This window comes from Trichechus manatus, unplaced genomic scaffold, assembly GCF_000243295.1.
Source record: "Trichechus manatus latirostris isolate Lorelei unplaced genomic scaffold, TriManLat1.0 scaffold00029, whole genome shotgun sequence".
In the NCBI taxonomy this organism is placed as follows: domain Eukaryota; kingdom Metazoa; phylum Chordata; class Mammalia; order Sirenia; family Trichechidae; genus Trichechus; species Trichechus manatus.
The window spans coordinates 9769205-9791172 of NW_004443965.1; the positions used below are offsets into that span (position 1 = coordinate 9769205).

The window sequence follows — 21968 nt, forward strand, 5'->3', positions numbered from 1 at the left end:
AAAAAACAAAAACCAGACCCACTGCTGTGGAGTCGACTCCAACTCATAGAGACCTTACAGGGCAGAGTAGAACTGCCCCATAGGGTTTCTAAGCCTGTCATCTTTACAGAAGTAGATTGCCACATCTTTCTCCCCGCAGAGCAGCTGGTGGGCCCCAAGCGCTGACCCTCCAGTTAGCAGCCAAGCACTTTAACCACTGCACCACCAGGACTCCTTATTTAATGGCCACAGAGTATCAATTTAATAAGTCATATGACTCTTTCAGCAGAGGTCTTATTATACACACCTCTAATGCGAACAGTTACATCAATGTGTAATCCTTGAATCACAGACACTCCTGGGCACCAGCAAATGGGGCAGTAAATAAAGATTATATTTGGCATCATTGAGGATTTCCAAAGTGAAGTTTCCTAGTTCAAAGACTCATCAAGGGCATTGAGGAGGAAAAGCAAAACAGAAGTGGATTTCACACTTTATCTGCATTCAAAACCCAAATATTTTGGAGTCCATCAAATTACTTCTCATAAAAGACTGAAGTTTAGTGTTAGAAAACCTTTCTGGCAGAGGTTGGTGCTTTTGCTTTTATCGTAATTTAATTACAAATATTTTAAGGTGCTATGTAGTTTCCAGAGCCCTAGTGGCACACTGGTTTAAGAGCTCGCTCGGCTGCTAACCAAGAAGTCAGCAGTTTGAATCCACCAGCCACTCCTTGGAAACCCTATGGGGCAGTTCTACTCTGTCCCATAGGGTTGCTGTGAGTCAGACTCGACTAGATTACCACAGGTTTGTTTTTTTGTTTTTTTCTGTGCATTTTTTTTTCTTTTAACGTAGTTTCCTAATTCAACGATCCTCTGAGGGTAGAAGGAGACCTCAAGGGGTGTCAAAGGCTTTACGATGTCTTGTGCTGCTACATTTGTCTTTCAACTTGTGACTATCGTACTACTGAAAATTAGTTCATTAAATGCTTGTCTGCCGGCAATAATATCCTATTCTAACACAAGCCTTTCCACTTACATACAGCATTTCTCCATCGCTATGAACACAACCTAGAAATACTAAGTGAGCATTATTTTATTTTGCATACTATACTTAAAAATATTTCTTTATTTATTCAAATTGGGCCACTACTTTTTTTATTAAGCTATTAACCTAACTTACTTGCTTGGTATTATAGACGATATTCTTCATGATTATCTCTAGGTTTTTGTATTACAATAGTGTTTCTCAAGATCTCATTAGTGAAATATGAAATAAATTTGGTAGGTTTTGACCAGAAGTTTCTTGTAAAATAATACAGTATAGAAACTGTCAGACTATATTCCACATACTATTTCATAAAACTTTTGTTTAAATCTAGTATGTGCATGTACCGGAAGAGACAGTTGAAGGTATGACATGCATTTCTTTCTGTGGATTGCGGTAAAACAAAAAAAGGTTTGAAAACTACAAGTTTTAGAACTAAACAAACACTTGCCTTCTATCGCCTAATTTATTGTTGTACATTTTTAAAAACAGATGTTGTATTGCTTATTTCCCTCTTCATGACTTCTCAAAACAGCTATTCATTTAATAATATAATGGTTACATTTTTTGCATGTTTTACTTTCAACCGAAAGATTGTTTAAAACCTTAGAAACTTAGGCCCCAATACGCTTTGTCCATGTGTTAGCCCCAGTTTTTATTGTTGTTGTTAGGTGCCACCGAGTTGCTTCTAACTCATATCAACCTCACGCACAACAGAACAAAACACTGCCCGGTCTTTCTCCATCCTCACAATCACTGTTATGCTTGGGCCTACTGTTGCAGCCACTGTGTCAATCCCATCTCATTGAGGGTCTTCCTCTTTTTCACTGACCCTCCACTTTGCCAAGAATGATATCCTTCTCCAGGAACTAATCCCTCCTGATAACAAGTCCAAAGTATGTGAGACAGAGTCTCACCATCATTGCTTATAATGAGTATTCTGGCTGTGCTTCTTCCAAGACAGATCTGTTCATTCTTTTTTCAGTCCATGGTATATTCAATATTCTTCTACAACACCACAATTCAAAGGCATCAATTCTTCTTCGGTCTTCTTATTCATTGTCCAGCTTTAGCATGCAGATGAGACAATCGAAAACACCACAGCTTGAGTCAGGTGCACCTTAGTCTTCAAGGAAACATCTTGGCTTTTCAATACTTTAAAGGAGTCTTTCACAGCAGATTTGCCCAATGCAATGCATCTTCTGATTTCCTGACTGCTGCTTCCATGAGTGTTGATTGTGGATCCAAGAAAAATGAAATCCTTGACAACTTCAATCTTTTCTCTGTTTATCATAATGTTGCCTATTGGCCATTTGTGAGGACTTTTGTTTTCTTTATGTTGAGGTGTAATCCATATTGAAGGTTGTGGTCTTTGATCTTCATCAGTAAGTGCTTCAAGTCCTCATCACTTTCAGCAAGCAAGGCTGTGTCATCTGCATAACACAGGGTTCTTAATGAGTCTTCCTCCAATCCTGATGCCATGTTCTTTTTCATATAGTCCAGTTTCTCAGATTATTTGCTCAGCATACAGACTGAATAGGTATGATGAAAGGATACAACCCTGATGCATACCTTTTCTTACTTTAAACCACCCAGTATCCCCTTGGTCTGTTTAAATGACTACCTGTTGATCTATGTACAGGTTCCTCATGAGCACAATTAAGTGTCCTGGAATTCCCATTCTTCACAATGTTATCCATAATCTATTATGATCCACACAGTTGAATGCCTTTGCATAGTCAATAAAACACAGGTAAACATCTTTCTGATAGTCTCTGCTTTCAGCCAGGATCTGTCTGACACCAGCAATGACATCCCCCTTCTGAATCCTGCTTGAATTTCTGGCAGTTCCCCGTCGACATACTGCTGCAGCTGCCTTTGAATGATCTTCAGCAAAATTTTACTTGCGTGTGATATTAATGATATTGTTCGATAATTTCTGCATTCAGTTGGATCACCTCTCTTGGGAATAGGCATAAATATGGATCTCTTCCAGTCGGTTGGCCAGGTAGCTGTCTTCCAAATTTCTTGACAGAGATGAGTGAGTACTTCCAGCGCTGCATCCGTTTGTTGAAACATCTTAGTTGATATTCCGTCAATTCCTGGAGCCTTGTTTTTCACCAATGCCTTCAACGCAGCTTGGACTTCTTCCTTCAGTACCATTGGTTCCTGATCATGTGCTACCTCTTGCAATGGTTGAACATCGACCAATTCTTTTTGGTACAGTGACTCTGTGTATTCCTTCCATCTTCTCTTGATGCTTCCTGCGTCATGTAATATTTTCCCCGTAAAATCCTTCAATATTACAACTCAAGGCTTGAATTTTTGCTTCAGTTCTTTCAGCTTGAGAAATGCCAAGCGTGTTCTTCCCTTTTGGTTTTCTAGCTCCAGGTCTCTGCACATGTCATTATAATATTTTACTTTGTCTTCTCCAGGCGCCCTTTGAAATCTTCTGTTCAGCTCTTTGACTTCATCATTTCTTCCTTTTGCTTTAGCTACTCGACCTGCAAGAGCAAGTTTCAGAGTCTCTTCTAACATCCATTAGGTCTTTTCTTTCTTTCCTGTCTTTTTAATGACCTCTTGCTTTCTTCATGTATGACATTCTTGATGTCATTCTGCAACTCATCTGGTCTTTGGTCCTTAGTGTTCAATGCATCAAATCTATTTTTGAGATGGTGTCTCAATTCAGGTGGGATATACTCAAGGTCATACTTTGGCTCTTGTGGACTTGTTCTAATTTTCTTCAGTTTCAACTTGAACTTGCATATGAGCAATTGATGGTCTGTTCCACAGTCAGCCCCTGGCCTTGTTCTGACTGATGATATTGAACTTTTCCATTGTCTCTTTCCACAGATATAGTCGATTTAATTCCTGTGTATTCCATCTGGCAAGGCCCATGTGTATAGTCCCCATTTATGTTGGTGAAAAAAGGTATTTGCAATGAAGAAGTCATTGGTCTTGCAAAATTTTATCATTCAATCTCCGGCATCATTTCTATCATCAAGGCCATATTTTCCAACTACTGATCTTTGTTCGTTTTCATCTTTCACATTCCAATCACCAGTAATTATCAATGCATCCTGATCGCATGTTCCATCAATTTCACGCTGCAGAAGTTGGTAAAAATCTTCAATTTCTTCATCTTTGGCCTTAGTGGGTGGTGCATAAATTTGAAAAATAGTCGTATTAACTGTTCTTCCTTATAGGCATATGGATATTATCCTATCACTGACAGCGTCGTACTTTAGGATAGCTCTTGAAATGTTCTTTTTGACGAGGAATGCAACACCACTCCTCTTCAAGTTGTCATTCCCAGCATAGTAGACCATATGATTGCATGATTCAAAATGGCCAATACCAGTCCATTTCAGCTCACTAATGCCTAGGATATTGATGTTTATGTGTTCCATTTCATTTTTGACGATTTCCAGTTTTCCTAGATCCATGCTTCGTACATTCCACGTTCCAATTACTACTGGATGTTTGCAGCTGTTTCTTCTCATTTTGAGTCGTGCCACATCAGCAAATGAAGGTCTTGAAAGCTTGACTCCATTTCACATCATTAAGGTCAACTCTACTTGAGGAGGCAGCTCTTCCTCAGTCGTATTTTGAGTGCCTTCCAGCCTGAGGGGCTCATCTTCTGGCACTGTATTAGACAATGTTCTGCTGCTATTCATAAAGTTTCACTGGTTAATTCTTTTCAGAAGTAGATTGCCAGGTCCTTCTCCTTAGTCTGTCTTAGTCTGGAAGTTCAGCTGAAACCTGGCCGCCATGGGTGACCCTGCTGGTATTTGAATGCCAGTGGCATAGCTTCCAGCATCACAGCAACACGCAAGCCCCCAAAGTATGACAAACTGACAGACGTGTGGGGGAGTTTTTATTGTGAGCCCCCTAAATTCCACTTTATTAGAAGTTCCCGGTCTCTAGGTCTATTTACTCACTTACCACTGAGTTAGCTGCATTTCACTTTGAATCCATTATCAAACGTGTTATAACTCCCACCATGCCACCCATGAAGTGAGGGTCCCACTGCCACGCCAGGGCCAAACAGGGCTTCCAGGGATTACAAGTCCTCTCCCTCGTTCTCACATAATTCAGAGGAGAGGCGGGGCATAGGAGATAAGGTTTGCCAGTGGGAACTGTCAGAGGGTTTTCTTCTCCTCCTTCTTTGTCTTCCTCTCTGAGCTATGACACCTTTACAAAGGCTTCTAATTACTTTGACTCAGACTGAATAGCTTTTCTAAAGAGGCACAATTCTATCTCTAGCAGTGAAATGTTTAAACTTGGGCAAGACCATGATCAGAAAATATAATTTAGACAGCCTGTGAATATTTGTGTAAACAGAACAACGAGTTCATCTGTGTCTTTTCCCGCCATAGATGCCTAGAGCAAAGGAGCCCTGGTGGTGGCCCAACAATTAAGAGTTCCGCTGCTAACTGAAAGGCTGGCAGTTCAAACTCACCCAGTAGCTCCATGGGAGAAAGACCTGGCAACCTGCTTCCATAAAGATCACAAAAATTACAGCCTAGAAAACCCTAAGGGGCATTTCTATTCTGTCACATGGAGTTACTATGAGTAGAAAACAGACTGAATGGCACCCAACAAAACCGCAACATCCCTAGAGTGCTTCCTCTAACGAATGTATTTTACCTCTTGAGACCTGGAGCGGGTGGGGGTGGGGGGAGGAGTGGTGGATTGCAAACCTGACACTTCTTTAAGATCCTACTAGAATGCATTAATCACACACAGTTAAATCTATTTTTGCAGAAACGTATAGAATCTTGCCTTGACTGGCAGCCTCTGGTCCTAGCAGAGCAGCTGACAGTTCCAAGTAGATACACTAAAACCCAAAATATTCTATCAATTCAACCTACAGTAATGATATAATTCACAAAATACAGATCTATAGACAATCTTTTATTATTTATGTATCATACATAACCCCGAGGTATCAAAACCTGTCACTTAAAAAGTCTGACATCTTCAAAAAGTTGTTCTATTTGTGCACAAAGTACTCAGCACAATGACTGGCACTAAGTGACTGCCACCTCATTTCCCTTTCTCTTCTTTCTGAACAATCAAATCTCTGCTAATACTCATTCACCTATGTGGTTATTTATGCACAGATATTTATACGCACACATCGCACACCTTTATATGTGTGTTTATTTACTCTTTGAACCATGGTTATATGTGTTAAAATGAGCATATCACCCTAGAGCTAGGATGAGGTAAAAATAGGCTATTTTCTGAAGAAAATGGGCAACACAATAAAATGAAATTAGTGAAAACTGGGCTATTCCCTGAGGAAAATAGACAACAGGATGGATGATGGACGAATGGACAGACAGACAGATACACATACATATATGCAATCATATCATATACATTAAAACCACACTTTTAATAACATTTTATACATATAAGAAAATACACGTAACACGAGTGTAAGTTATAGATCATAAAAATAAATACCTGTGAGCCCACCCAACTTCAAACTTGAACACTATCCAAAGCACTGAAGCTCTCTTTATGTTCCCTTCCATTCCCATTCCCCTACATCCCTCACTAAACATAACAATGATCTTGAATTTGACTTCTTTCCCTTTCTTCTCATTTTTCTTTATAGCTTAAACACGTGTATACACCCGATAGTAGTAAATTGTTTAATTCTGATTGATATTACATTTTATAAAAATGAAATCTAATTATTTTGTGGCTTACTTTTTTTGTTCAACATTATGTTTGTAAGATGCATATGTTATTTATGCATGTAGATGCAGTTCATTCATTTTCACTGCTGTACAGTATACTATTGTGTAATGACGCCACAATTTATGTATCCATTCCTAATTTGGATTATCTTCTGCCACTATAGTCATGCATATGTCTCTGAGTACATAGGAACGGGATTGCTGGATCATAGGGCATATGCCTGTTGAACTTTACAATATAATGTCACATTGTTTTCCAAAGTTAGTATACCACTTTTCACTCCTATCAGTAATATATAGGTGTTTCCACTGTATACATTCTTACCAAAGCATGGTATTGTTAGACTTTCTAATTTTGTCAATCTAGTAAGTATAAAATGGTTTCTCATCATGGTTTTGCTTTATTTTACTTCAGTCAGTTTAGTCTTACTTTCAACACATCAAATACAGGAACATAAAAGGGGACAACATTTTGATGAAGGAATAAAAGTAAATAAGGTAATATTGCATAATAAAAAAGAAAATAGAATTTTCCAAGTCCAACTACAAGGTTCTTTGATTTTCTACCTTGTCCCTCTAAAATATAGTATCTTACCTTCTTTTCTTCAGATGACTTTGTTCCTTTTCAAATCCATGCAGACCAAAAGAAAGATTCAAACTGGAAGCACATGAACTAGATGGTGATATGAAGCGCTGCTGGGCTTCAATGTTTGATGTCACTTCACTGTTTTCCCTTAGTGGGTACATACCAGGGCTGGCTTCACTAGGAAGGATGTTCTTGCAGCTCTGAGGCCCAAGAGTGGAACCTATGGATTCAGGGTTGGTATTGGCAGTGATTCCTTCTATGTTAATATAGTTCATATCCAAATCACCAACCTGTTAGTTGAAAGAAAAATATTTGCTGAGCAAAAACAGAAAAGATCGGCTTAGCTAAAAATTAAGTTTTCCCAATTTAAAAACCTTTCACTCTGTTTATCTTTTTTACCATGTTTGTTTTTATTTTATGTAAACAAACATACAATTCTTTCATGGTATGTTTTTATTCAGTTGGTTGCTATCCCATAATCCACAGAAAGGAAGAAAACCAACTGAGTGTTTCATAAAGCTTACAAACTAAGAAACAGATAATGCTTTTAACATTTTATGAATCACTGACACAAAAGGAGGGAGAAAATTTTAAATACTTGAGAGAAAAACTAAAGATTAGACAGCTTTTTTCAAAAAGGAATAGAAATCCAGGTAACTAAGGTAACTGTGGTTGCATAAATCTGAGTCCCTCAAATCATTACCAAACAAAAAGAATGAATAAAACTACATAAAATGCATGCACTCAGAATAACGAAGCAAGAAAATTTCCCAAACCTCATATTACCTTTAAATGATAAAATAAATATCAAACTCCAGCAAGCAATCTCTCATGCTCCCACCACAAGCCTTCATGGAAAATAAGGGCAGTCTAGAAAAATCTGCACAGCAGAGAAAAGAGGGAAGCTAGTGGGAGACCTAAGATTGATCTAAAAATCACCACTGGAAAGAGGAAGTCCACCCTACATGTGTGAAAAAGAGCCCTGATGGATCAAAGCACTTGCTTTAGAAAAGGACTTAAAGTATTTGTAATTTGAAGTGGCAGTCATCAAAGAGCATTGCTTTTGGGGAGAAGACAGTAAAAAAGAAGTAAGCAATATCCTTTAGAGATTGGGTGGTAAAGGGAAAAAGAAGTAAGAAGAATATCTAGAGTCCTAGATCAAAGAACACACAACTTCTCTTCCCACTACCAAGGGAAAATGTCATCATTAGAGAAAATGTTCTGTACTTCATGGTCAGAAGAGGTCACTGTTGAACCACAAATCTTGAAAACCATTTCAAATCCATGAAATAAACAGGCAAAAGTAATTAAATCTATAAAGAACAATCACACAAAAACAGGAAATGGGAATGCCTCCCGTAATCCATTGCCGTCAAGTCAATTCCAACTCATAGTGACCCCACAGAGGGGAGTGGGAATGCCTCAGCTGATCAAATCCCCACTGCACTCCCTAAAAAAAAAAAAAAAAAAGCTTGTAATCCAAAAATGAAAAACATAAATAAACACAAGAAGAAATAAAAAGGGTTGATTGGAATAAGAAATGAAACAAAAAGATAAACTCATCTGAGAGATAAAGATTAAATTTTACAAGGCACCCAAAAAGGAATAAAGTCAAATGAAAATTTAATAAGGGGAACTGAAGAAATGCATGAATATAATAAGAAAAAGAAATAGATAAATAAAAAGGATCAGAAAGTTTATTGAAATGATAGATAAGCACAGAAAAACAACATATGCATACTTGGAGTCTCTGAAAGAGAAAAGCAAAACAATGAAACAGAACTATTATTTAAAACAAAATCTGAGAAAACTTTCACTAAATAAGAGACAAATTTAATCAACAAATTGAACAGACCCACTGAGTACTGCATTATGAGTACCCAAAGGGATCAACTCCAAGACATAGTCTAATAAAACTATTAAACTTTAAAAGTAAAGAAAAAATACTACAGGTTCCAAGCAAAAAGACCAAATAACTTATAAGGGTGAGATAATTAAGGGTGAGATAATCAGGCTTCTCAGCTGTAACATACAAAGTAACAAAACAATGAAAGAAGATTTTTATAAACTCAAGGAAATAAAGTGTGAATCAATGTTTTATATCTAACCTCACTAAATTCAAATATCAAGGTTATAGAAAAACAGTTGTAAACATGCAAGAACTCAGGGAATTTGGTACTCATGAACACTTCTTCAGGAACCTACTAAATTATTGACTTTCTCCAACCAAAAATAACTAGAGAAATTTCAGCAAAAGGACTGAGAATGAGTATTCAATATATTTAATTTTAGACCTAAGACGAAAACAAAGGTGGGAATGAAGGGGGAAAACTCCATCATTGGTTATATGTTATATGTTTTGAATAAGTAGAAATAATCTAACTTAAAAAAATGAGAGAAGAAAGTGTAAAAAAGAAAAGTTGAGCAAGCTCATCTTTTTTTATATTGGCAATAAGTAAGAAAAGAATACCATTACAAACTGACAATGCAAACAGAAAAATTTAAGAAAGAAAACGAAAAGTAAAAAGATACAAGTACAATGAGAACCAAAGGAATTGTAAAAAAGAAAAGACTAAAGAAAACACATCATGAAGGGAAAGAACAACAGCAAATATAACATATACACATAAAAATGGTATCATAAAATAATATGACAGAGGTGAGACCAAAGGAATAAGTTTTAGCAATAAATGTTAATGGTCATAATCCAACTATTAAAAGAAAAAGATTTTCAATTTGGCCTACAAAGTAAGTCCCACCTATATACAATATACGAGGGATGTACTTTTAAAGCAAAGTGACTCAAAATGGTTAAAAATTCAGGGATGGGTAAAGGTATAACAGGCAAATGCAAACAATAAGAAATCCTGATTATCAGGCAAAGTGTAATTCAAGCCAAAAGTATTAAAATTACCAAAAGAGGGCACTTTTTAATGTAAAAAGCCACCATTCACGATTAAAGAGGTATGAATGTCTATGCAACAAATAACACAACAAACACTTTTATAAAACAAAAACTGTAGAAGATGCAAGGAGACATAGATAGAAACATTCAAATAATAAGAGACCTTAATACATCACTTTCTATAGAAGATAGATCAAGAGTACCAAATATAAATAAGAAGATAGAAGATCTGAACAACATAATCAATAATGTACATAGTGTGGATATATATCTAATTTTAGATCCTTATAATAGAAAATATACCTTTTACTAAAGTGCAGAATGAACAGTCACAAAAATCGATGATGTATTAGGTCACAAAGAAAATATCAGTAAGTTCTATGAAGTAGGAATATTAAATAATACTCTAAGACAATCCAATAAAACAAAAAATGATTAACAAAATCAACAGAAAGTCTCTAACACCTGGAAATTAAAAAAAAAAAAAAAACCTTTATAACAAAACTCTTGAGTGAAAGGAAAAATACAAATTAAAATTACAGAATTTCTACTAAATAATGATAATAAAATCATTATATATCAGAATCTGTGAGAATAGATTAAAGTCACTGTCTTAAACATTTTTATCAATAAAAATGGAAGAATGAAAATAAATAATTAAATTAATTGCCAAAAAAGCTACAAAGACATTAACAAAATAAACCAAAAGAAAGTGCAAGAAAGAAAATAATAAAGATAAATCAGAAATAATGAGCTGAGCGATAGACTATAACACAGTATAGTCAATTAATAATTTTTAAAATGAGACCTTGATTTAACAAAATAGACAAATCACTAGCTAACTTAATAAGGGAGAAAGTACAAATATACAAAATAAGAAATGAAAAAGGTATGCATCCATTGAAACAGAAGAGCTATATATATACATACATATATTTTAATTATGAGACTATATTGTAGACTCCTATGCAAATAAATTTGAAAACCTAGGTAAAATAGATTAATTTCCTAAGGAAATTAGTGATACTAGACCCTATAAGAGATAAAACAGTCAAACAGACCAATATTCATAAAAGAAATAGAAAAAGTTATCAAAGAACTACTCTACAAAAAAGCACCAGGCTCAGAAAGTTTTGTAGGTGAATTCTAGCAAAATCTGTAAAGAACAAATAGTCTCCATGCTCCAAAAAGTGTTCTACAACACTGAAAATGAAGAAAAGCTTCCTAATTCAATTCATGAAGCAAATATGCCACTGGTATCTAAGTCTGATAAAGAGAATAAAAAAATTACAGAATATCATTTATGAGTATTCATGCAAAAGTTCTAAATATTAGCAAACAGTCCTATACAACATTAAGAAAAGAATATACCATGACGAAGTGTTACTTATTCCAGGAATACAAGGTTAGTTCAATGTTAGGATATCCATTAGTATAATATACCATATTAATATCTCTAAGGGGAAAAATCAATTATCCCCCATAGATGCTGAAAAACCTTTGAAAAATTCATTTTTTTCCTTATTTAAAAAAAACTCAAGAAAATAGCAATTGATGGATATTATTCTCAATCATGTAAAACATACATATATACACACACATGCATATACACAAGCATTTACATTTGTCAGTGTATAAATATATCTTAGTCCTAAAGCTAGGCTTTTATTCAATAAAGAAACACTAGAGGCATTTATATTAAAATCAGCAACAAGAAAAGGATATCCCAGATGATATGATAATATATCTGGAAGACCCTAGCAAATAGATGATAAAATTCACTCAATCAATTAAAAAAAAAAAAAAAAGTAATGTAGCAGGATATAAAAATAACATACAGAAATTAATCATTTTAATTTACCCAAATAGTAACAAGTCAGAGAGTATAGAGAAAACGCCACTGATAATAGCAACAAAAATAATAAAATAATTAGAAATAAACTTAACAAGAAATTGGCAAAACATATATAATGAAAACATTCCTGAAAGGCATAAAGTAGACTTGAACAAATGGAAAGACATCTCTTGTTCTTCAACAGCAAGTGTCAACATCATATAGGAGCCCATTCTCCCTAAGTTAATTTACAGAGTCATTACAATTCCAATAAAAATACCAACATACTTTCTTAGCAGGCTGAAAAGGTAATACTAAGTTCATGTTAAAATAAACACTCAAGAATACTCAGGAAGCGGAAAAGGAAAAACTATGGAGAGAAACAAGCCATGGTCAATATCAAAACATACTATAAGAGCCTCTATAATTAAAGCGTGAGATATGGTGCATTAACTGACAAACAGACCAACAGGATAAAATGAAAAGTCCAGAAATGGACCTGTATATATATTCCAGAAATAGACCCACATATAGCATATGATAGAGATGCTATTGCAAATCACTGGGTCAAAAATGGACTGCTTAATAAATGGTATTGGGACAACTGGTTAGCTATTTGGTAAAAGATTAAATTAGACAAATATTCCATACCATATATTAGAAACCTTTCAGATGGATCATGGATCTAAGTGTTAAAAAAAAAAAATGAAACCGTATCAGCAGAAAATATGAAGGAATTCCTCTGTAACTTGAGTGTCAGAAGATACTGTGACTCAAAACCAGATACGAGGAGAAAAAAAATTGATAAAAAGTAGCATAACAAAATCAAAAGACAACCAAAAAATATTTGCAATAGATTATAAAGGAAGCCCTGGTGGCACAGTGGTTAAGCATTTGGCTGCTAACCAAAAGGTCAGCAGTTCAAACCCACCAGCCACTCCTTGGAAACCCTATGGGGCAGTTCGACTCTGTCCTATAGGGTCACTATGAGTCAGAATCGACTCAATGGCAACAAGTTTGGTTTTTAATGTCCCTAACATATAGATTTGAGGGGGGAAAAGGCCAAAAAATAGACAAGTGGGCAAAATAAAAAAAGAAAATTTATCAAAAAATGCAAAAATGGCCCTTAAATATATGCAAAGATGTTCAACCTCACTTACAGTAAAAGAAATACCATTAAAAAACACATTGAGACACTGTTTCCACCTATTGGATTGGCAAAAAAATAGAATGTATAACACTTTGTTGATAAAGCTGTGGGAAAATGGCACTCACATGCTACTGGTAGGAATGCAGACTGGTGTAACTCTTATTGAGGGAAATTTGGCAACATCTAAAAAGACTACCTTAGTGTTTATCTTTTGACCCAGACATCCCATGCTAGGAATCTACCCTGAAGATACACATCTAACAATGCAGAAATACCTTGCACAAGGGTATCCACTGCAACACTATTTGAAATTACACAATATTGGGAACAGAAAAGAGTGGTTGAATAAACTACAGTACATCACACAATGGAATACTATGCAACCGTAAAAAAGAATGAGAAAGAGCTCATGAACTGACATACAGTGATTTTCCAGGTATAATAACTAATAAAACAAAGTGCAAAAGAGTATAGTATGCTACTTTTTGTGTAAGAAAGAAGGGGAAATAAAAATATATATACATGTATCCACTCATGCAAAAAGAAACACTGGAAGGGTAAACCTTTCTGCTTATCTATCTATGTGGAGTGGGTAGAAACAGGTTGGAAAGGAGGGGAGTGATACTTCCTCAAGTATACCTTTTATACAGTACTGCCTTTTGCAACCATGTTAAGGTTTTATAAAAAAGAAAGGGAGAGAGAAGGCAAGAAGAGAGAGAAAAGAAACAAAATCAACAAGGATGGACAGGAAAACTCTAAAATGAAATAAAAACAGAAACAAACAACCCAAACTGTATTTCAATGAATACCATACCCACAGTGAAGAAGGTGCGGCTGGCAGGGATTTTTGTCCCATGTAACTTTTGAACAAATCATTTCAACTACATACCCTCAGGCTAAAAATGAAAAGAATTCTAAACACATATTTAGCTCTAGAGTTGGTAGATAGTTTTATTTCTTCTTCTTCAGAGTTGTGGCTTTAAAATCCTGAAACTACTTTCTATGCATTCTAGGATTGAGCAAATTAATTTATTATAGATTATGGGAGCCAGATTTCTTACTGTCCCAGCAGAGAGTAACAGATACAGAAAGAAGGAAGAATAGAATAAACTCTGTGGTGTTGGTGGTCTCTGGAATTGGAGGTATCAGAATGAACTCATGGTTTTTAATATATAGATAAAAATAGAAAGAGATATAGGTTCATATGCACGTGTGTATTTATTTTCAAGCTATGCCCAGGGAGAGGGCCAAAAAGAATCTCTAGTAGCAATGAACATATCTTGATTTCTAAATGCCATTCTTTACTACAAGGAGCCAGAGATCCTTGGAGAAATGGCTGATTTCAGAACTGGAGCTGTAATGTCTTTTGGTGTCAGCAATGAAATTCTCTAAAAATGTTAAGAGACCATATCAAAAGAACACTGGAGACAGTTTGATAAGGTTCCTGTGGGTCAAACAGGGATAATCTGAGCATCAAAATAAAGAAGTACAGTAAAGGACTATAAACTTACTGAATAAAATAAGAATCCATGAGTCCATACTGATATAAATAAATGAAGGAACAGGGAAAGCTCTTCCTTACATAGAATGCCAATTAGTAAAAATAAAAGGAATGATGAAATCAGAAAATTACGATTTGCTAACCATTACAGTAATAATGTATTATGGCAAAAACCATAGATGAAAACAAGGTAGTTGGTGAAAGTCCAATGAGTAACAGGTTATTTACAGAGACTCAAAGTATCTCCCCACAAGATACTTAATAATTTTTAAAAAATTTAATTTTACTGAAAAGAAACCTGGCAGAAAAAAGGTAACATCGCTAGTATAGAACCGATTTATGCCATGTACCTCCTAATACAATGCACTGAGAAGAACAAAGCATTACTTCTGTGGTACTCCTACTGAATGTGTATAACCTGAATTTAATCATGAGAAAATATCAGACAAGCAATAGTTGAGGACATTCTAGCAAAAAAAGAATTTTTTTAAATCTGTGTGTACTCTTCAAAAAATGTCAATGCCAAAAAAGACGAGGACCAAGGAACTATCCCAGATTAAAGGAGAGTAAAGAGATATGACAACAAAATGTAACATATGCAATGGAATTTTCTTTTGCTACAAAGAACATTATTGAGACAACTGGCTAAAACCAATTAAAGTCTGTACACAGTTAACAGTGTTGTATCAATAATAATTTCCTGATTTTGATAACTGTACTGTGTTTATGTAAGAGACAGTCCATCTTTTTAGGAAATATACCCTGAAAGATTTAGGGGTAGAGTGGTACCATATTTTCAATTTACTCTCAAATGGTTAAAAAAAAATGATACATATATTTTAACCATTTGCATACATAACACAGAGAGACTTATAAAGAAAATATAATAAAATATTAATATTTAGAGACTCTGAGTGAAGGCTATGCAGGAATTCTTTATACTGAAATTATGTAGGTCTGAAACTCCGTTCAAATAAAAAGTTTTAAGTAGTTTTACATGACAAGAGAAAAGTTTCAAAATAGTTTTCATCATATGAATTTCCTCATCAGGCAGGTCAATAATCTTGAGATAATGGGATACAATACAGCATAGCAACTAGCAATGTTTCTAGGTTTCTGTGCCAAATTGAAAGAGACGAAGGAAATTAGGATTCTTGCCCGATCTTGCTAGAAATTATTTTAAATATGCACAATTTGGGCTCCTCATATTGTCCTCACTATTCAAGTGGATATAGGAACAGCAGAAGAAACTACATGCTACTCCACTACACTGGTATAATAAACTCTGTGACAGTATCCAGAATTCTCCTTTTATTTCTCAGTTCTTATTGCACACATTCAAAGATCCTCTGCTACATTTCCATTTATAGAGTTAGGCTGTTCGAGTTCTCTTTAAACGTATGCTTCCCATTATTAAAGCAATACTTCTCTTAACCCAAATAATTCTCAAGCAGAAAATATATACTAACCTCAGCTGTGGCTTGGGAAACTTTGCATTTTTAACATATCCTAAAACATATAAAAACCAAAAACCAGCTGCCGTCGAGTCGATTCCGACTCATAGTGACCCTATAGGACAGAGTAGAACTGCCCCGTAAGGTTTCCAAGCAGCAAATGGTAGGTTTGAACTGCTGACCTTTTGGTTAGCAGCCAAGTTCTTAACCACTGTGCCACCAGGGCACCCCTAAAACCTATAGACATAGTTTTTCCATATGACATTGAAATATAGTCATTCACAATTTTAGCTACTTGCAGTGAACGGAACTATTACAGTAGTCACTGAGATTCAGATATTTAAAATATTTCACTTAAACTGCTGAGAGAACAGGACAACAGAATAAAACCATTCAAATCAGAATGCCCCCAGAGTACAAGTCTAATCACGCTGTATCTTTAAATAATGCCCCTAGAACTCCTACTTCATCCTAAACTCTATACCTCATCCTAGATTTCTATAACTAGGGCTGACATTTAGCTGGTTTATACAGCAAAAGCTATACCAGTTATTTACGGCCAACATCCATTCTGAATTAATGGTCTGTCTGCCATTTTGAATATCATTACAACCTGTACTATTTGTTCTATACATATGATGTAACAATGGTTTATAAAACAAAAGAAAAAGCAGAGATATTCAACTAAAGGGCTGAAATTAAGATTAGATGGAAAAAAAAGTTTATATTACCAGAAAAATCCACAAGTAACATTTATAATATAAATGACATAAATAATATTTATATATTACAAATATATAATATATTCATACTAACAATGAGGGTAAAATATCTTATTGTCCAATGAGGATATATGTATGGTGCATCTTATATGTGAATTAGGTTTTAAAATCAGTGGATAAGGCAAAAAATGTGTGTTGTCAAAATTACCCTTGAAAACTCTTCAGTCTCCTATGAATTAAGGTGTACAGAAATTTTCAGATCTAAAACTACATTTTAATTTTTATAAATATTAAAGCTTGAGGACTCCTAGCCAGTGAAAGGAACAAAAGAGAAGTCTATATGCAGATGTCTACACATTCAAACCATTCTGCTTCTATGAGATTTAACTCAGAAATCTCTGTCAGAAAATGGGTGGAGAATTCTAAAATGTTCCAGCTTTCCTGTAACATGACACTATTCTGTTTTAACGTTAAAGTTCTATACTCTTAATACATGTTAACAGATACGGGAGGATAAAACACATAATTCATGTGACAGCCATTGTTTGGTGCTGGCACTAAGCACTTGCTCTTGACTGTTTCCTGGATTTGAATATAAATATTGCTTCTTTAGGTAATATACACACTGTTTTATGAAGAGCTGTAGAGAAGAAATTGATTTCCCAGTTGTCATTTTCTGTTGCAACCCACTGAACAGCTCTCACACCCCTCGCATTTGGAGATGTCTCAAGATCCCTCCCCTACAGTGCTTCTTGGTGGGTTAAAGGTGTGTTGTGTTCTAAAGTGAAAAAACAAATCAAACCAGCTGCCAAGCTGATTCTAACTCATGGCAACCCCATGTGTGCAGAGTAGAACCGCTCCATAGAGTGTTTCAATGGCTGTGATTTTTCGGAAGATCGTCAGGACTTTCTTCTTCCAAGGTGCCTCTGGGTGAACTCGAACCTCCAACCTTTCAGTTAATAGTCAACCACTTAACTGTTTGTGCCACGTAGGGACTCTGCTCAACTCATAAGACTGCACAGCAGTAGTACCTGGGCTACTCCCAGGCTGAAATTTTCTGGAAAACTCAACGATGCTGAATATATTTCTCACATACTTGGGCTTTAGAAAGAGGTACAGATCCACCTGGTAGTTTCAGTCAGGGCTTTACCTGATCTATCACCATGCAGTTAGCGTAGACTTCATCGCCGCCATTCAGCATGTCAGAAAGCCGGCCTGCAGCAAGGAGCGTTGTGGGGTGCTTGGATTTTTTGAACATATCAATGGAGCGGTCTGAGAGGAAAACAAAAATTGCACAAATGAAGTAGAAAGCATTTATTTTACAGTCAAGCATTACTTTCTTAGTCAAACCATCAGGAAAAAGCAAATACTGCATTTTTTTTTTTAAGATTTCATGTCACCATCTTGCATGATCTATGTGCAAGTACTTTCCCACACCAAAACCTTCTCAGCCATCCAGAACCTTCATACAGAATGAATAGTTCTACACTTGATCTTAGCCAAAAGACTGAGAAACAATTAGAATGAATAGTTCAGATAGATAAATATTTGCCCACTTCACGTATTTTTCCCCATCATTAGAGATTTTTGGAAAATAAATTAGATTTTTGCCTTCAATTTCTAATAGATTAAATTAAACTTAATTTCACTTTATTAATAATTTGGAAGCATTAGTGACTATCAAGATCCTCGAGTTCCACAAAAATGTTTCAGGTTCACTGACTCTTTACTAAAGGACTCAAGTTAGTATGAAGCCTAGTGGTTACAACTTTGTACTGGCTGCTAAATATGCATGATCTTAAATACGCAGAGAGTTTTGCATCTATTTCAATTACAGAAATGTTTTTGCCTGTTTCCACGTTCTCTGCTTTTTTCCAAACAGATGAGGTTGCTCAAAGCTTAGTCTCAGATAGTGGAGATGTCACTGTATTTGTAAGGGAACATAAAGTTGAAGGTAATGAAACATGGAGTCAGAATGTCTCATTTCCTGTGGCTTTGGGGAAATTATTTGATCTCTATGAACCTTCATGCAGTGCTGGTGGCGGAGTGGTTAAGAGCTCTGCTACTAACCAAATGGTCAGCAGTTTGAATCCACCAGCCACTCCTTGGAAACCCTAGGGGGCAGTTCTACTCTGTCCTATAGGGTCTCTATGAGTCGGAATTGACTTGATGGCAAAGGGTTTGGTTTTTTTTTTTGGGGGGGGGGCTTACGTACCTTCACAGAATTTCCTCACACGTCAAAATGAATTATTATTATGCTTTCCTCATAGTGTGGTTATGAGAACTAAATGAGTTCAGACACATAAAGCGTTCAGCACATGCCTGGCACTTAGTGAGTCCTCAACAGATATTAGTTGTTGCTATTATTATTATTGTTATTATTATGATGATGACTAGAAATGATTCTTAATTAGGTATGGTGTGAAGTACAAAGGTTTTGATATTAATACTAATCACAGTTTATTTATTTATTATACTAGTAATAGATTATCGGTATCTGTGATTTTAATTAGGATGAACTGAAACTCATATCCATAGCAAATGTCATTCCCACTGACATTCTAGTAGATTTTCTTAGTAGGTTTTCTTGAGTGGATACAAACCAAAACCAAACTCATTGCCGTCAAGTCGACTCTAACTCATAGTGACCCTATAGGACAGAGTAGAACTGTTCCATAGGGTTTCCAAGGAGTGGCTGGTGAATTTGAACTGCCGACCTTTCAGTTAGCAGGTGAGCTTTCAGCTACTGCACCACCAAGGTTTGTACTGCCCCCATTCCATCAGAAATGGCACAAAGCCCACAACCTGTCAATGTTATGTCATAGCATAAAATCCAGGTAAGCTCATGGAAGTAAATCCATAAAGAAAAAACATTAATAACTGTTGAGGTGATGTACCAGGAGCAAAAAATTCTTTTCCCTTCATAGAACATCCTAGATAATTATAAAAGTTACAAAGATGTATGAATTTTACTAGTCAAATGGCCTCGGCTTCTGATTCTGCATCGAGATCTGCCTCTTCCCCAAAGAACACTGAACTGAGATTTTATTAAGCTTCTCGGAGAAACAGACAATGTAAAAGTAAAGCACTATTTTCTTATATCCATAATGTATTCTTTTACCAATTTATTTAAATAACTAGAATGAGAACATACAAAGCATGTAAATACTTCACAACTATAACCTTTATGATCAATTACTATACATTTTCATTCTAATTACACAAAAGAAAAACACATACCGTAGGTTATAAATCAAGGACCTGACAAAACACTTTCAACGCGTTCTGAAGTTAAGAAAATACTTGCTCATTTGTCATTTTACAGAATTTTTTAAGCCAATCATAAATAATTCAACATGGCCCTCTGAAGTGTAATTAATCCAGCTTAACTGCTCTGCAGTGTAGTAAGTTCACAGACTATAAAACACCTGACATTTCTGCCATCACACTTGGGAAGCTGTTCATGCTCTTTTAACCACTTCACCATCACTACCAAATTAAGACTTCATTGATAACTAGACTGATCTACGAACTAACAAGCTATTCAAGACAACAGCAAACAATTGATGAATTTCATTTTGAAAACAGAACCTAGTGAAATATTACCCCAAAGTGTGTGGTGACAGTGAACACACTGTCTAGCCACCTGACTGTCATGCTGTGAATCACCGAAAGACAGTCTAGGTTCAAAACACTGACTACTCACTTCAAGGATCGGCAGGAACAGAAACTACTTCTGTTTTCACTTACACAGGTAAAAGCACTTGGATTCAAAATTTCTTCCACAAACAAAATCTACCTGACCTCATGTCTCAGGTCAGAGACTATGTTGTTATTGTTAGGTGTCATTGAGTCAGTTCCGGCCCATACTAACCCTATGTACAACAGAATGAAACACTGCCCGTTGCTGCACCATCCTCACAATCATTTTTATGCTTGATTCCATTGTTGCAGCCACTGTGTCAATCCATCTCATTGAGGGTCTTCCTCTTTTTCGCTCACCCTCTACTTTACCAAGCATGATGTCCTTCTCCAGAGACTGGTCTCTCCTGATAACATGTCCAAAGTATGTGAGACAAAGTCTCACCATCCTTGCTTCTAAGGAGCATTCTGGTTTTACTTCTTCCAAGACAGACTTGTTCATTCTTTTGGCAGTCCATGGTATATTCAATATTCTTTGCCAACACCATAATTCAAAGGCATCTATTCTTCTTCAGTCTTCCTTATTCATGTCCAGCTTTCGCATGCTTATGAGGTGCTTGAAAATACCACGGTTTCTGTCAGGCACACCTTAGTCTTCAAGCAGACATCTTTGCTTTTTAACACTTTAAAGAGGTCTTTTGCAGCAGATTTGCCGAATGCAGTATGTCAACTGATTTACTGACTGCTGCTTCCATGCGTATTGATTGTGGATTCAAGTAAAATGAAATCCTTGACAACTTCAATATTTTCTCTGTTTATCATGATGTTGCTTATTGGTCCAATCTTCACAACTGGACCAAAATCCTCAGAGACTATAAGGAGATTATATCCATGGCAGTAAAATAAACTAAAAGATGGCAGAGTCTGGTTTCTCTGACCAAGTTGGGATCATGTTTTATGCACGATTAATTTGATCAGTGTTTCAGGAAATAATTTTATTTCCAAAAACAGGTCCGCAGTCTCTTATCTGCAATTCTAAAGTCTAGAAAACTCTGAAAATCAAAACTTTTCTAAAAATTTGGTTCATAACATATTTGGTGTTAAAGGTGATGAAACAATCTGGAAATGGATAGTGGTGATGGTTGCACAAAGGGAGAACCTAATTAATGTCATTGAATTGTACACATGAAAATGGCTGAAATGACAAACGTTTTGTCATCTATATTTCACGACAATAAAAAGTTTTTTAAAAAGCATATTTGTTCAGCCTGGGAGCGGACAGCCCCGTAAAACCAAATGAGACTAATGAGGTACAGGAGTCCAGTGACAAGGGCCAGAAAGCAGAAGGGGACAAGGAAGCTGGTGATAGGGAACCCAAGGTTGAGTAAGGATATTGTTGATGTGTTGTGAGATTGTTAACCGCTGTCATAGGGCAAC

At 35.7% G+C, this 21968-nt stretch overlaps 1 protein-coding gene across 1 annotated transcript in view; it reads right to left on the bottom strand.

The window, feature by feature from the left end:
- Window positions 1-21968, bottom strand: part of ARHGEF28 (Rho guanine nucleotide exchange factor 28) — a 138408-nt gene that overhangs the window by 94072 nt on the left and 22368 nt on the right. Inside the window, exons 2-3 of the mRNA XM_004374500.2 lie at window positions 18040-18161; window positions 7333-7613 (exon numbers count right to left, since the gene is read on the bottom strand). Of these exons, the coding sequence (XP_004374557.1) occupies window positions 7333-7613; window positions 18040-18161 (403 nt within the window). The remainder of the gene's footprint in view (window positions 1-7332; window positions 7614-18039; window positions 18162-21968) is intronic.